Source organism: Bos taurus, chromosome 4, assembly GCF_002263795.3.
Source record: "Bos taurus isolate L1 Dominette 01449 registration number 42190680 breed Hereford chromosome 4, ARS-UCD2.0, whole genome shotgun sequence".
In the NCBI taxonomy this organism is placed as follows: Eukaryota; Metazoa; Chordata; class Mammalia; order Artiodactyla; family Bovidae; genus Bos; species Bos taurus.
Window position 1 is genome coordinate 114604850 of NC_037331.1, and position 16864 is coordinate 114621713.

The window sequence follows — 16864 nt, forward strand, 5'->3', positions numbered from 1 at the left end:
AGCTTGCCACGTCTCCCGTGCATCCCGTCGGGTCTCAGCACAATATGAAGACGTGTTCAGAGGCCAGCTCCCATTTGGGGAAGAACAGCGTCTGCGTCCCGAGACTGCAGATGGAGCGGCCAGCGCCCGGGCCTCAAACGCCACTTCCCTACAGGGCGTCTCTCCCCGCAGGCTGCAGCCTTCTGTCTCACATGCCGGACGCCCACCTTCTCCCGGAGAGAGCCCTGCCTGCCTCTCGCTGTCCCGGACACCCAGCCCCTGCTCACCTGAATCCGGGACCGGGCCAGGTACACGTTGGACTTCCACTCGGTCTTCATCTTCCGGTACTGCGACGACTTGGAGTGGACGAACTGCTTGCTGTAGGGCGCGCTCAGCTCCCCAGTGACGGTGCTCTGGAAGGACTTGGAGGTGCTGGTGCTGTTCAGGGTGTGAGGCCTGCGGACGGCGGACGCCGACAGGGAGAACACAAGGGAGACTGAAGACGCCTCTGAGTGGGCCTGGGCGGGTCAAGCTGGCGCTGACAGGCACACACACGGGAGCCGCCTAGGGGGCCGCGCGGCTAGTCTGCGGTGAGCCGCAGACACAGCCAGGGACAGCGGGGTGTGTAAGCAGCAGACGAATCAAGCACAGAAACCAGGAGGAGGCCTAGAAACCCCGGGCTGTACTATGTGAAGTCAAAACAAAATACCTTAACACAAACCTCTTGACATGGGCACTCATTTTAGGTTCGGACCGGGCACAACCTGTGGGGTTGACAGCCAGCGGAAGCTCCATGAGGGGGTTCCGGCCATACCGGAAGGTGTAGTTTTCACATGCCTCAACCCCAGGGAGCTGGAGAGAAGCAGAGACAGACAGGTAACTCATGTGATCGAGACTGCAGGCAAGACAGACCCGCCAGAGCACGCCCCAAACTCAACTCTGTGACGACAACGTGTCGACGTTTTCAGAACGCCGGCAACACGGGGCTCTCTGCGGACAGAAGCTGCTGCCCTCGGAGCCTGACTGCGTGGCGAGCTCACTGCAGTCGGGTCCTGGGAGTTGGGGTGACCCGAGGGCAGCTCGCAAGATCGCCTGCGTTACAGGCCTTCTCTACAGCCTATCTCCTGTGGACCCTGTCCGTGAGAGGCGTGACAGAGGCACAGCACTCGGGTAGGGTGCGACCGAAGCACATGCTGGCTTCCAGGGGGCCTCTCTCCTCCACAGTAAGCCCATCAGCAACTTTCTTGAAAACAATGCCTTACAAACTGCACAGTTTTCCACACGCACTGCGTGTAAAACTATCGCATGTGTCTGACATGCAGGCGTCAGGGAACTCAGGGCTCAGGAAATCCAGCCACGTGCTAGTGACCAACCTGGGCCTTGGCAGGAGAGTGGATGTGAATGCTGGGCACCAACCTGCCGCCCCGCAGGAGCGGGGGCCTCACCCCACTGCATGGCTGACACCTGGCCCCGGAGACCCTGAGCCCTGTGACCTGCCTCAGCATGTCAACACGGACACAGGAGACTCACGAAGGCCTGTTTCCTCTCAGGCAGGAGCTCATCACCCGCCAAGCCACTCCCTGGAAGTGTGGGGACAGTGACCACCCCACTCGGTGTTAGGGGATGTGTGTGGCGGGACAGGAGGGTGGCCCCGCACTCACTGACTCGGCGATCCGTGCCACTGCAGAGACAGTCAGGCCGAACAGGTCCTCCCCTTTCAGATAGGCTGGGAAAAGCTGCAGCATTTCAGATTTTTTCCTTACACAGGCCACGGGCTCCAAAATTTTATCCCAAACACCTACATATGGACAAAAAGACATTTTCTAATACCAAACTTGCTCTTAGGTAAAGAGGAAAAAGGAAGCCATATAAAAACAAAAGCAAAATGAAGACCCACCGCTCACAAAGACTTACCGGATCCAAGTAAAGCCCATGGGCAGGTTATCACCTGCTTATCAGATGGCAGTAGTTTTTTATTAAAGACTTTTTATAAAGTTTTGGGGGAAAGAATATGCTACGGTCAGAGAATTAAACAAAGCTGGAAAGTAAAGTCTAACATAACTGAAATTCATGCTGGCCACGCAGCGTATCAGATTTTCAAAGGATTAATCCACTTAAGTAACACCTGCAGATAGATCCCTTTCCTCTCAGTTAAATCAGAATCTGAAATTGATATTTCATTGGAATTATCTTTAGAGCATTTTCTTTTTTTCAAAAAAAAACCTACTAAACTTATTTAAAAAAAGCAGTTCTGCACCACTTTCTACATCAATAAAAACAACAATCTAGGCATAACTAACCTAGAGGCCAAAACTAAGCATCTCATTTCTGGCTCTAAATTTAGTATCTGATGCTCGTGAGATAAGACAATCTGTACAATATGCTTTATTTTTTCCCTCCTTCTAGGTGATGTTAAGAGGGTCCCTAAGGTGACAGGCAACCTTTACCTAGAAGCCATTCGATCTGTTTTATAAACTGCTGGAATGTATACGTATGTCCTGACGTAGAGGAGTCTAGCAAGCGTCTGGAAACAGTGTGGCAAAGACAAGGGGGCACACGAGGCAGCCAGGACCCGCGTGTCAGTGGAGAGCCACCCTGCTGCCAGGAGACAACCGTGAGGAGACCCGGGGGCAGCGAGGCGAACCCTCCACTGGCCTCAGGCTGCAGGGACGCGCCTGACCTTTGGGCGAGGAGTCGCTCAGGACGAGGTCCTCGTGGCCCTGCTCCACGACCCTGATGAGGAACACGGGGCGGCCGTCCTGCTCCTCGATGGAGCAGAGGTAGCGGCAGCGGCGGTTGGCGTAGCGCGTGCTCCAGTACAGCCGGCTGGCCTCGTAGCCCACGGGGAAGAGCGCCGTGGGAGAGTGGAAGGCCGGCATCTGCTGCGGGAGCAGCTGGCCGATGGCGTGGAAGACGAGGCTGCCCACGCGGAAGGTGTGCTCGCGCTCGCCGCGCTGCACGATGCTGGCGATCTGCCGCACCTCGTCGCGCTGCACGTACACCCTCCTGAAGACGGCGAAGTAGCTCAGCTCCTGCTCGTGGAGGCCCTTTGGTTTGTGCATGGGACAAAGCATAGTTTTATCTTTAAAAAACATGCATTGTGCTTTAATGGCGCAAGTGAAGTGATAAATGTTGGTGCAGCGGAACCGGTGACAGCCGCCGGTGGCCCCCGTCTTGTGGCAGAAGACACACTTCATCTGCAGGCCCCTCCGCAGGGCCAGCTCCACGTTGATCAGGGCGCCAGCCTGGGTCTCGTAGACCTCCGTGGACCACAGTGCACAGTTCAGGTGGACCCACAGGTCCAGGTCGAGGTTGAGCAGCCTCGCCGGCCCGTCCGTCAGCCCGTCGCCCTCTTCGTGGCAGAAGCAGCACTTGCGGTAGTCTTTGGGCACAGGGTCGGGTTTCAGGGAGGTGCCCAGCTTCTTCAGAAACTCATCTATCTCCTCCTCGCAGGGGGGCTTGAAGGCCCCCTTGGGGACCACGATGTGGATGCTCCACTTCTTCCACTTCATCCCTCTCCACTTCTTAGGGATCGGCCTACAGTCTTCAAACCCACCGTGGACAGTTCTCAGCCGAGGCTTTAACTTGACTGTGACCTTAAGCTCATCAGGCTTTGCCTCCACTTTGGCTGCTTCAAAAGCAGGAGGGAAAGAAATGGGAGGGGATGCCGGGGGCGAGGCTCTCTCCTGGAGCTGTGGGAGGCAGTGCACGTCTAGCGTGGAGATGTTGTTACTGTACTGATGCGACGCTTTGGAAGGCAGCTCTTTTACAGGTGACTGCGGCAACGAAGGAACGGATTCCTGTGCAATCAAGAAACACACTCAAAAGAGTCATCCCAAAGCTCCAAAAGCAATTCTGCCTAAAACAAGAAACCAGGCAGTAGTTCTACCAGCGTGTGTGGGTCTGTAGGCGAGTGGTGAGGAAGCGTGCACAGCAGATGTCGACGCGGGGCGTCCACCACACCGCGTGCACCTGTCAGGTACTGACCGGGGTGGGGGGAGGGTTTCTCTACAAAGACTTAACTCTGGAGAACGTTCTGCGCTTAAACTTTCATGGATCCTCCTGTTTCAAATCATCATAAAGCCCAAAAACTCAGTGTTGCCACAGGAGTGAATGTAATTTACACAATGAAAAAGTGTTCTTTGTGAAACCAAATGAGAACTTAAATCTTCTATAAGCTTGTCCCACCCTCTGAAATTCCTGTTTGTTAATCCTAGGCTTAATAAATGGGCATATATGTGAAAGATGGGGAAGATATCCCTATCAATAAGTCGTATTAACTTTTTCTCAGAGGCTGCCTGGCTCCCACTGAAGGGGCTGAGCTGAGACAAAAGCCCGGTTAGTTTCTGTTTAGATATAAAGTATCCTAAATGAATCAACAGCAAACCCGCAAGTTCTCCCCATCCAGCCACATTCTGAAAAAAGACAAGCCTCACCAAAAATCCAGCAGCAGGCAGCGCTGTACACTGACATAAGCAACTATCTGGTGAAAAAAACAACTTCTCTCTTCGAGGCTCGTATATTTTGCAGTCTAAATTTATTTGGCACTTAGCTTGAATTTTATTACACCGGGCACTACTGCTGTTAAAAAGTTAGATTCGGACTGAGACAGTCTGCATCTCACCTTGCTTTCTGAGTTTTTTGCTTGTGCAGTTGATGAATAGAGAATAAAGCAGTTGTTACTACAGAAGACAATGTCCCTCTCCACTCTGCTGGGGCCGTCTCGGGAACCCTGAAAAGCAAAGAGAAGGGTGTGGCAGCTCAACAAGTCAAAACTCAACAGAGAGGGGATCCACACAGAGCAGTGTCTGCTGCTGTTCTTAAATGTAGCAAAAAAGTAACTACAAGCCAATATTTAACATAGAATAATTTAGCCACAGAGAAAACACATTAACAAACTCTCCATATTTCACTCTATTTAAAAGTAAGTGCCTCTGCTAGGATCCTACAGAACAGGCTGTTGCAGCTGCAAGCACATCAGACATGTGCCAACGCCACTTCCCGGAGGAGGCACCCACGGGCCCATCAACGGGCTCCTCTGGACACGGGAGAGGGGCAGCGCCCAGGACACAGCAGGTCAGGGAGGGAACACCCGAGTACCTTGCTCACGAAGGCCAGATCTCTGACCGACTTCCTCACGCCGCTGCCCAGAATGACCACCTTGCAGTGACAGCACCACTGGGGCCTGAGCGCCGCGCTCTCTGAGATACCGAGACCGGCATCCTTGTATCCAGAGAGACCTGGGGACAGAGTGCTCGTGTCAGTGACAAGCACCGAGCAGCAGCCGGCTGCACAGCGGCACTGTGCCCATCTGCCGGGCACGGCGCGCAGCACGCTGCTCCCGTTGTTCCCTGGGAGCCGTCTCCTAGGCAGTGGTTGCGGGGCATCTGTTCTGTGCAGGACACTGGGGGACAAGGAAAGGAAGCTCTCCTCACACGGCTGGACACGGAGCTGGGAGAAGCGCAGAAGGAACCTGGGACACGCGTGTCATCTCTGGTCTACGTGTGAACCCCGGACACGTGTCATCTCCAGTCTACATGTGAACCCCGGACACACAAGTGCCATCTCCAGTCTACGTGTGAACCCTAGACACACACGTGTCATCTCCAGTCTACGTGTGAACCCTAGACACACGTGTGTCATCTCCAGTCTACGTGTGAACCCTAGACACACGCGTGTCATCTCCAGTCTACGTGTGAAGTGAGTCGGGAGGGAGAGTGCTTCTGCTTGAAGGTGACGATGACACGAAATGTCTCACGGAAGGTGAAGAGGCTCACGCACCAGAGTCTCATGTGAGTGCAACAGGAAAGTCAGAGAGACAGAGAGATTCCGGGGCCAAGATAAAAACTAGGTCAGGACCCGGATTAGAAGGCCCGAGGTCCCCGCAGAGCACAACACTCGTGTGGCGTGGAGGTTCACGGGGAGAAGCAGGGCGGACCGGAGTGACTGAGTGGCCGGAGCTGAGGACTCAGCCTCTCCCAGTGAGGCCCGAGCGCGGCTGGGCTCAGGCAGCAGGTGAGCATGAACGAGACGCAGGAGCCCGGTGAGTGAAGAGCCGAGGGACACAAGGCAAGGCCAGGGAGGGGGGCCTCGCACGGCTGAGGCAAGGGCCACCCCTCTTGGCAGCGGGAATAGTGCCTGCGGCAGAGAAGGGCCTGGAGACGGCGTGGAAGAGAAGGGAAAGGACACAGGTGGGACAGCCTATCTGCCCCCTGGACGCAGGTGAAGTGGGCAGGGGGGTGAACAGGTCTGGGGGTGCACAGTCAGTGCCCCGCTGATGCAGGCTCTAATGCATCCCCAGGCACCGCAGGTCAGGTCACCACAGAAGACAGAACACACGGGGGTTAATCCACCAAGGACCGGGGCCGGCGTGTGACCTGTTAATCGCTGAGACCGAAGTGAGACTGTAGAGGAGGCGCGTGACTTTGGCGTCAAAAGCGTTTCGAGTTAGTGACACGTAAACCAGCTCACCGTTGCCTGCCGGAGGGAGCGGCGTGCTAGGCTGCTTCAGGTGCAAAGAGCTGGCTAGCCTGGGAGGGCGCGCAGATCCTGGTGGAGGCCCACGAAGAAATACACGCTGTCGATACTCCAAACCTGGGTTTACTCTGTGGCTACTGACCAAACCCACGGATGGAACATCTGGAGCATTACTAACCTCGTAGCTGTTAGGAATCCGAACATGGAGGAGGTCGGAAAATGCAGCCACAACACTGCTAATGTTCTAGAACAAAGGCAAACGCTGCGTTACCGCCCAGAGGAACAGACACCGGGGAACACGCACGCCGGGCAAGCGCACGCACTGCAAGCAATCCGGCCATTCTTACTAGACCCGAGAGTCTCCGAGTCCAAACAAGGCTCTCATAAACAGAGGCCCTCGCACAGGGGCTCCGACCAACGCTAAGTGTCCATCAGAGCGCTAGACTGTTTTAGACGTTTAGCACGAGCAATGAGCTAATAATAAGCCTTGCCATGGTTTCTGCAGCTGGTCAGAAGCTTCCTTCAAGTGGACTCTTGCAGCTCTGGCGGAAGTCTGCCCTAATCTACGAGAACAAGCCACTATGTTCTGTGGACAACCGAAACACCCCGTCAGCGACTACGAGCCTGGCTGCCAACAACACGCCTTCAAGAATTAACAGAGTCCTCAGCAATGTACTAATGTCTGATACGGGAACTGGAACACGTTCACAGCTGATGATAAAGTTCCTCACTGCTTAACTGTCTGTGCGAAAACAGTCATCAAAAGGTTGCTCTCTAAAGAGTGCTCCGCGTACACACATACACACTCTAAGGAGTGCTCCACATACACGCATACACTAAGGAGTGCTCCACGTACACACAGAGACACTCTCTAAGGACTGCTCCGTGTACATACACACACACACTCTAAGGAGTGCTCCGCGTACACGCACACATTCTAAGGAGTGCTCTGCGTACACGCATACCCTAAGGATTACTCTGCATACACACATACACATTCTAAGGAGTGCTCCGCATACCCACATACACACTCTCTAAGGAGTGCTCCACGTACACACATACTCTCTAAGGAGTGCTCTGTATACAGACATACACACTCTAAGGAGTGCTCCGCACACACACACACACACTCTAAGGAGTGCTCCGCGTATACACATACACTCTCTAAGGAGTGCTCTGTATACAGACATACACACTCTAAGGAGTGCTCTGCACACACACACACTCTAAGGAGTGCTCCGCATACACGCATACACTCTCTAAGGAGTACTCCGCGCATACACACACACACACACTCTAAGGAGTGCTCCGCGTACACGCACACTCTAAGGACTGCTCCGCGTACACGCATACACTAAGGAGTGCTCCGCATACACACATACACTCTCTAAGGAGTACTCCGCGCATACACACACACACACACTCTAAGGAATGCTCCGCGTACACGCATACACTAAGGAGTGCTCCGCATACATACACACACATTCTAAGGAGTGCTCCGCATACACACACACACCCTCTCTCTCTCTAAGGAGTGCTCTGTCTATACATTCTCTAGTAAAACAACGCGAGCTCTGACTCCACTCCGCCCTTTCTGTCTCGGCTTCGGCTGAGATTGGTTTGTTGCGCTCGGAGCAGCAGGCGTGTGAAGGGAGGCTCGGCTGGCCCTCGCCTGGTGCTCTTCTACAGTGTCAAGCAGCCAGTGCACCCTTACCTCAGCAGCTGTAGGGTGCAGGGTGATCGCCACAGATATCAGACCCGACCTGGGACCATTTGGGGACGAGCCAAAAGGTGACGTGAAAAATAAAGTGCCTGGCTCAGTTTTGATATCATTCCTTCTGGATTCCAAGCCTTAAAAAAACAGCAAGGACAAGCTGTGTGTTAAGCCTTTTCTAGATTCAAGCAGTAGCCAGCCCTGCCCCATGCCGGGTGCCCCTACCTCTGCCGGCGTTGCTGGGAAGGATGGGGATGATGGGGGACGGCACAGGCTCCGGGGGCTCCTCTTTGACTAGCGACAGGTCCGGGTACCTGCTCACTTCCATCCCGACCACGCTCTCAGGGGAGGACGAGGGGACAAAGCTGTCGGGGCTGTCCCGCTCTGCCCCGTGCTCCTGCATCCTGAGGGGGGGGAAACACGTGTGACATATGGGCACATCCACCGCGGGGGCTTCCCGCAGTGGCCCCGCCTGTCACGCCTGTGACCTCACTGTGAGTGCACAGTGATGGCAAAACAATAAGCCACAGATTCAGTTCAGGCCAAATAGGAAATCCCTTGGAAAACATAAGAAATGTGTTGAACTATAAAGTAACTGAAATGTACATGTCTTCTGACTAAAGCTTCAGCATCCAAGTTTAAAGGCCTGCCAGAGGAGGAAGATGTTCCATCTGTAACTCAGCACAGAAAGAAGGCTCCCAGCCCTGCAGGGTCCCAGACCAGCGAGACCAGTGACGTGTGTGCAGGCAGAGGGGCAAGTGCGCCCCCACGTGGCCAGGCTCGGGGCAGACAGCTCTCCCATGGCTGCAGCTGACGTAGCGGAAGGGTGAGAATCTGAAGGCCTTGGGCTTCAGAGGCCTGTATTTTTCTTAATGAATAAAGTTAAGGTGAAAAAAACAGAAGAGGCTAGACCAGAAGCTAAAGGTTACCAAGGCAACTGGGGCTGGAAGGCAAGTGTGTCCTGGGCTAAACGTGGCAGGGAAGCCCGAGAGCCTGGGGTCTCGCCCGTCCCTGAGCAGACACCTTTGTGCTGAAGGATGTGGGGAGAAGCAGCGTTTCAGACGGGAGAGGGTCCCTCAACAACCCAGGGTGGGCACTAAATACGCATACCTAGGAAGCCGCCCGCCACACGGGTCCTGACTCACAACTTGCACAAACCCAGCAGTGAAGTGCAGGAGGAAGAGACCTGGATCCCAACTCTGGACAAGGCCTCCCAGTCGGCCCACAGCTTTCTCATTAATAAAGCAAAGGAACTTCACCTTGGACAATGACCTTTGAAATATTGTTCATGGAATACTGTGCATGGCCCACTGCTTTCTTGTCTATTTGATTATTTGCTGAATTTCCTGTATCAGGAGATTTCTAAAAATGCACAAATTCTATTTAATTGTAAGAATGTTTTATAACGGTTAAATTCTGAGGAAGATTACTCACCAAATTTTACCTTTTAAGTGTTTTTACATGCCTTTCCTATAGACATTATGCTATGCTGCTGCTGCTGCTGCTAAGTTGCTTCAGTTGTGTCCGACTCCGTGCGACCCCATAGACGGCAGCCTACCAGGCTCCCCCGTCCCTGGGATTCTCCAGGCAAGAACACTGGAGTGGGTTGCCATTTCCTTCTCCACATTATGCTATATACAAACACAAATAACGTTTTTTAATAAATGAAGTAACTAAAAAGTATTTGAGAACAAGGAACGCCTACCTTAATTCCTCCTGATTGTTATGAGGCGGAGTTGGGAGCGAGGCGGGGACGTCCACCGTCTTAGGGCCTTGAGCAATCGCTCTGGCCAGCAAGTCATCTTGTGGTCTGAAGGGCAGCTGAAACCCTTTAGATCCTAGGTTTTTGGTAACTGGAAAAGTAAAAACACAAACCCCCAAGTACGTTCAGCCGAACTGATGGGCGGGAAGAACCCCACAACCTGACTGCCATCTCGCCGCGTGCATCAGCACGCATGGGCTTGGCCTCCTACCTTCGTGGCTCACCAACACGCCAGCTTTTCCAGCAAGCTCTTCAGTTGTTGCAAAACCATTTGCCATCTTCTGACAAGCCATAGGAGGTGGTGTAGGAGGAAGAGAGGCAGGGGGTGTTGGAGGATTACTTAAATTATTCTGCTGCAGGAGACCAAAAAATTTTAAAATTATATGCTACAGAGCAAATATGCCACGACCTTGCTAAAACTTAGTTCTGTGAATTTTTAGCACAGGGAAGCAAGGCTACAGAAATGTAATCAGATGCATCTTCATTCCTAAAGTGCACACCAAGAAGAAAAAGAGACGTGCAGGCCAGGAGGCTCTTGAGTGGAGCAGATACCCACAATCCTCTGGACACACTACCCACAGGCTCACTTTCCCCAGCTTGCGTACTCAGCTTTGAAATTAAGAAGCAAATTGACACTGTGCCTCATTCAGTTCTATATGACTCACTTCAAGTTTCACTGTTAAAGCCAGTGAAGGATAGCTTTAAATTCAACCAATAAATAGTAATTAAGACATGCCCCAGTTCTATCAAAAATTTGAGAATTTAAGATCCCGTTCCAATAACTGCATCTCATATCTTAGGTATTAGCATCTGGATTGTCCAGAAATCTCAAAAAGAAGCAAAAGGAGTAGCAATAATACTAAACGGATTTAGCCATTAGAAATGTAGTTCTCTCCAAACAGTTCTCCCTGCTTGTCACCACTTTGTCATTGACTCATTTGTCTCTCGGGAACTGTTGGGATCTACCAACACCATCATGCTGACCAAGTGCAAGGCACAGGCTAACGTGTTGCAAAGACCTAGGAGCTCACGAAGACGATGAGGCTGTGTGGAGAACAGCCCACATCAGAAGAGAAGGCGTTTACAAGAGTCAGGAGAGGTTCTAACTGGAGAGGAAAGCGGACCACGATAATACACAGAGCACCACAAGAGAAGGACTTTAACGCTGAAGAAGAGACGCCCCAGGGACACTGATGATGCTCTCAAGTACTTTTGCAAAAAAAAAAAAAAAAAAAGATTGCTTTACACAAGTTGGATGTGAAGTCAAGAATATTTAATGAGCCTATCATAAAACTTTGTTTAAAAAAAAAAAAACCATACCAAAGGATAGACATGGTTTAGTTTGGTATTATTTTAATAGCCTAAGGATTAATGCATAGTCACAATCTGTACCTAAATTATTAGACTTAATATATTTTTCGGGGCTTTTCACTGTATTTTTTAGGGTAAATTCCTAACTACATTTTTTTTTTTATTCTATTTACTATGAATTTGGATCCATCTTAAGAATTAACAAAGATTTCTAAGACACTAAGTATTTTCCCCTATCACAGAAACACATAATGGATGTTTTTCCACAGTGCGTATTCTGACCTATACAAAAATTTCAGAAGTTTATACTGGAAAACACTTTACTTGGTAAAGTTTTAACCTCTGAGTTGAACTCAAGTTTAAATGGAACCTGGAAGATTAGATGTAAACTAGATGGAAAAACGAGACCAGCTCTACCAATTAGGCTATGGTATCCAAAAGAGGAGGCAAGGCAACAGCTGGGCAGAGAAACATACCTTGTAGATCAACTGAGAATAGTAATCCGAAACCCCTTCAAGGGCGGCACTGCCAAAAGCTCCTAGAAGCCGATTCCCACTATTAAGCGGGCCACTGCCGTAAGGAAGAAAGTGGGCAAAGTTCACTCCAGTGACCGGTTCCATTAGAGGGAGCAGAGAGAGCTGCTATTGAAAAACACATTTGAGAGTGATGTACACGGCAAACACAGCAAGCGTTTCTCCATTTTCCTAAGACCCACGGCAACTCAGCCAAATAAGGCTTGAGAAAAATAAGACTTACAAATTTCAAGTGTCAAAATGCTGGAATAAGTGAGAGAGACTACAGGATCTTTTTGAGATATACTTTAAAATGAGCCTTATCCTCATCTGTCTTAAAGAGATGCTGCTGCCAGGCATCTAGCAAGAAAACACCTTCCTTCTCGCGGCTGAGCAAGACTCGGGGCGGACCTGAGGCTCGGTGCCCCCAGCGGCCCCCTCAGCAGCTGTCTCCCACCTTCTGCGACAGCCACGAAGGTGTAAGGATGGACTTTACTACGGGAGAGACCAACGCCTGCGTTTCTCTGCGTCCAGAGTCACAAGGAATGAGGACAGAATTTTCCTGGGTACTGAGGCTGCTCCCTTAGAGTGTAAGTAAATCTCGACAATCCAGCTATTTTAAAGTAATTTTGGGGTGCCAATAGAGGAGGTGCAATTTGCTTGCAAACAGGAAATCTATTAGGCTCCTTGTTGAGATATCTCTTACCCCTCTACTTTTTGGAAATGATGGCAACCAAGAGTTACATAGGGCTGAAAAAGCATCTGACGTCTCACTTCCTTGAAATTTACAGGGGCTCTCCAGGAGACTCACCTGTTTGAGGTGGGTAAAGGTGTCGCTGGTGGAGTACAGAGCTTGTCTCTCCTCGTCCTCCTTCTTCCTCTTCTTTGACCGAGGCGCTGCTTTCTCCCCAGTCCTCTGAGTCCTTTTGCTTCGCTGTTTCTTGGTTTCACTTCCTCCATCTGTTTTTGGCAACTGGTTGTTGCCACATCCAAAACCACCTTGCACTTGAGCCCCCAAAGTTTGCTAGTGTAATTGGAAAGGTTAAGAAAGCAGTGAACCATCCACGTGCTTGACTTTCAATTCCTGCTAACCCAGCTCCATCCTAAGACACACACTCCCCAGGTGGGTACCCCAAGCTAAGGAGGGAAGATGGGGGCCTCAAAAGGCCAGCCTCATGAGAACAGCATTCCCCCCTTTCAGACACGACTCTCAGGTACGGAAACCAGGAACAGCTGCAAAGCTTGGCGACAGAGCAGAGCTCGTCCCCTTTCAGAGACGCGCAACCCCTGGCCTGTCCGCCTGCCCTGGAGCCGCTGACAGTCCAGAGCCCCCTCTTCTCTGGGCTTGGGAAAGGGTGCTCTGGGGCTGGGGGAACAGGCGCCCCACGCGAAGGCTGTGCAGGTCTCTGCACAGTGGTCACGGCGCCTTATCCGGGCTCGCCTTAGGAAGGGGTGAAGTACAGGTGTGTGGAAGCCACTGCCAGGCCCAGAAAAGCATACTGCCTCTCAGTCGCGAGGCCCAGCCAGCCTCAGAGAGTGAAGCAGACAGACAACGTGTTTCGTTCCAGTGAGTCCACAGCCACACGTATGACCGATTACCAACCGCTGCACACTTCGAGCCACTGAAAGGAGACCTACACAGTAACAAATAAGCCTTTCCTTTACTTTCATCTTCACGGCTAAGAACAAACTAGGCATTAAAGAAGTTTTTAAGGGCAGTGCTATCAATACCTTAAAGATATAGGACTCTTTTTAGGAATCTTTATTTCTAAACTTGACACTCAATACTTGGCTATAGGCAAGTACAGTTCCTAGACTTACTTTAATGTGCTCTGCACTGAATCTTTGGGGGTTTACAGATTATAGTCTAAATAACATCATGCATAGATGGCAACATTTTTCTGTACAAGGCCAAAAGGTGAGTATCTTATCACTGACTCAACAGGCATGAGTTTGAGCAAACCTGGGGAGATGGTGAAGGACAAGGAAGCCTGATGCGTTGCAGGCTATGGGGTCTCAAAGAGTGGACACAATTGAGTGACTGGACAACAACAAATACCTTCTGCTTTGCAGGCCATACACCGTCTGTCGCAAACACTCCACTCTCTGCCCCGACACCACAAAATCAACTACGGCAACCCATGAACTGATGAGTTTGGCTCTGGGCTAATGAAACACTTTCAATTCATGGACACCAACCTTGAGGATCATAATTTTCACAGGTTGTGCAACGTCACTTGCATATTTTATTCAACCGTTAAAAACACAAAAACAAGTCTTAGCTCATACAAACGAGGCTATGGCAGCAGGCACACGGCGCCCGCCCCAGGGCTCACCCGAGGTTCTCCAGGGGAGGTCCCCAGAGAGGCAGACAGTAGCCCCCAGGACGGGTGCCCATTCTCTGGTCCCACCCCAGACCTGCCGGATGTGAACCCGGGCGGGGGGCCGGCCAGTGGTTTGCCAGGCCCTGCAGGTGACTCTGGCACGTTCACGTTCCAAGGGCCCTGGCCTACAGCTATGCCTCTCGTGTCCGCGTGAATGTGAATCACCTGGGATCTTGTTAAAAACACATTCTGATTGGTACGTCGGTGCTGGGCGTACAAGATTCCACTTCCTAAACAGCTCCTAGGTGAGACTGAGCCCCAAGGACAGCATGGGGATGAGTACGGAGCAAGGCCCAAGCAATTCTCTGTTGTTCTCCAGTCATTAAGTCCTGTCTGACTCTTTCGCGACTCTATGGGCCGCAGTCTGCCAGCTCCTTTGTCCATGGGATTTCCCAGATAAGAATACTGGAGTGGGTTGCCATTCCCTTCTCCAGGGGATCTTCCCAACCCAGGGATTGAATTGGGTCTTCTGCATTGCAGGCAGGTTCTTTACCACTGAGCCACCAGGGAAGCCCCAAGCACTTCTTACTGGCTTATAAGAGAATCATCAACCAACTGCTTGTTAGATGTGCAGGGTCAGGCCCTGTAAGTGCCTAAGAGAATTCTCCCGTCCTCACAATGACCCTAGAAACCAGCTATTACTATACTTCAAAGAAGACTTTTAATTACAGAAGAACACAAAAGATGAAAAATTATTCAAAAGTTTGCCTGAGATAGAAACAGTTCACATTTTAATGTTTCCGATCTTTCATCTATGCTTACATATATTATGATAAAAACACAATGAACCATACTCAGTATTCTTTTATTCTGGTGGCTGTCTTTTAAACTTGATATGCGGTTTGTCCCCTGTGACATTAAACATTCACACATAGCACAAACTTTAATGGCTGCAAACAATCTGTGTAACATTCAGATATACATATATGGAAACATCAGATGAGTAACTAGAATACTGGATTTAGGTTGCTTTCTCTCATTCTTATCTATCAGTAAAGACAAAGCCATCCAGCAGCTTTTGTGTGTGGTCACATCTTTGTGCCTACTAGAATGTCCCACTCCTCCTGCCTGGCCACCAGATGGTCACAGGTGTGCACCGCCTTCCATAATACCTCAGGCACAGGGTGGACCCTAATTCTTTTCATCCTTGTGCAACCCACTGACAGGGAGCATTACTGGTCCTGTTTTACAGGTGAGGAATCCGAGGCACAGAAAGCCTGGCCTGCCCAGGCTGCACCGTGGAGAGAGAGGAAACACGGACTCAACACAAACTGAGCGGGTGATCGCTCCACGTCAGCAAAGGCTTCGCCCCAGCACCACAGGTAATGGCCACTTCTGTGAGGGAAGACAGTCTCGGCACAGAGGGAGACGGGGCTGTCCAACTACGGCCACAACAGTTTCGCCTTGAGCGTGGCTAGAAAGTAAATGGATTTCACCGTCTGTAAAACGGGAGTAATAACTGAGCCTGTGTTATCTCAGGGCAAGTGCTCAGTGCAGTGCAACCCCTGGAATGTGGTTAAGAAGGCATCACTCTGGTAACCTAGGACCCTGCTCCCTGCTGCCTCCAAAACGGACAAACACGCGACACAGTCCAGACGTTTATACACATATATACACGAGCTGACCTCGCCCTTGTTCCACTGCAACACCCAGCAGCAGCATTTTTTACGTATAATTGCTAGTGGTGTTAAGACAAACTTCAATTCACCGAGTGCCGACTCTGTGGCGAGCACTGTGTCAGGCACGGAGGACAGAAGGGGGCTCGGGTGCAGTCTACCCCTTTCAGGAGTCACCTGCATTCAGAGGCACTAGAGACGCTGCGCGTGAGCACGCGGGCACTCACTCGCTGGCTGGGCTGAGACAGTATCTGGGGAAGATGATTCTAGAACTGAGTTTTGAAAGACAAAGACATTGGCCAGATGCGAATTCTCTAAGACCCTCAGGGGCTGCAAGGCGCCCAGGATTCCCAGGGCCAGAGGAGGCGACAGACTGAGTGGCAACAAAACTGCCTCTGGGCTGATGACAAATACGCCTGAAAACCTCACCACCACCAAACTCCACAAAAGTCATGTCTGAGTCTCTGCAATCAGCACTCAGTCTCTACTGAATCAGACAAAGAAGGAAAACAAAGAGAAAGCCGATACTTGCAAAACGAAAGGCTCCATGAACAACTGCACACATGGACAATTAAATTCACCAGTCCATTCCACTCAGTTAAAAAAAAGAAAATCTAATTTGAGAAGTTCTGTAGGGAATTTATGAATACAACAGCAATGGCACTGCAGCTTTTCAAAGGTAAGACAACTAGATAAACCCCTACCACCGAAAAAACTTGCTGTGGGAAATATCTCAGGGAAATTCACTGGAATGCAGGAGATGGCATCTTACAGAGGAATATTTACAAGGGAATTCTGCACACAAATGAAGAAGCAAATCCAGTGTTCTGTAACTAAAAAACGGAAAAATACTGACACGTGGAAAACCACAAAGGTAAAATGACGTCTACACGTTAAGCCCGTGTGTATAACGTGAAGTGTTAACACTGTGAAACAGAATGGATCCCCGTACGCACTACAGGGGCGCGTGAGCTACTTTGTTATCGCGAAGAGGTTAAGGGAAACTGCACGCATTCTGCAGTTAGGACACACAGACACTTACTTCTCTGCTTGAGTGAGACCCACTCAGCATGGTGATGATCAGCTGATGGGACCCGTTAGGTATGAAA

At 50.9% G+C, this 16864-nt stretch overlaps 1 protein-coding gene across 21 annotated transcripts in view; it reads right to left on the reverse strand.

The window, feature by feature from the left end:
- The window catches only part of KMT2C (lysine methyltransferase 2C), a 254958-nt gene that overhangs the window by 7049 nt on the left and 231045 nt on the right, over positions 1-16864 (reverse strand). For 11 of the 21 annotated variants that reach the window (XM_024991270.2, XM_024991266.2, XM_024991279.2 and 8 more), the window contains 13 exons: positions 12567-12779; positions 11720-11884; positions 10144-10285; positions 9876-10023; positions 8396-8574; positions 8171-8307; positions 6451-6700; positions 5080-5219; positions 4604-4711; positions 2660-3779; positions 1641-1777; positions 689-831; positions 267-435 (listed from right to left, as the gene is read on the reverse strand). In XM_024991270.2, the coding sequence (XP_024847038.1) occupies positions 267-435; positions 689-831; positions 1641-1777; positions 2660-3779; positions 4604-4711; positions 5080-5219; positions 6451-6700; positions 8171-8307; positions 8396-8574; positions 9876-10023; positions 10144-10285; positions 11720-11884; positions 12567-12779 (3051 nt within the window). Of the gene's footprint in view, positions 1-266; positions 436-688; positions 832-1640; positions 1778-2659; positions 3780-4603; positions 4712-5079; positions 5220-6450; positions 6701-8170; positions 8308-8395; positions 8575-9875; positions 10024-10143; positions 10286-11719; positions 11885-12566; positions 12780-16864 lie in introns of those variants that run through there. The other 10 variants (XM_024991282.2, XM_024991281.2, XM_024991277.2 and 7 more) reach the window with 9 other exon arrangements.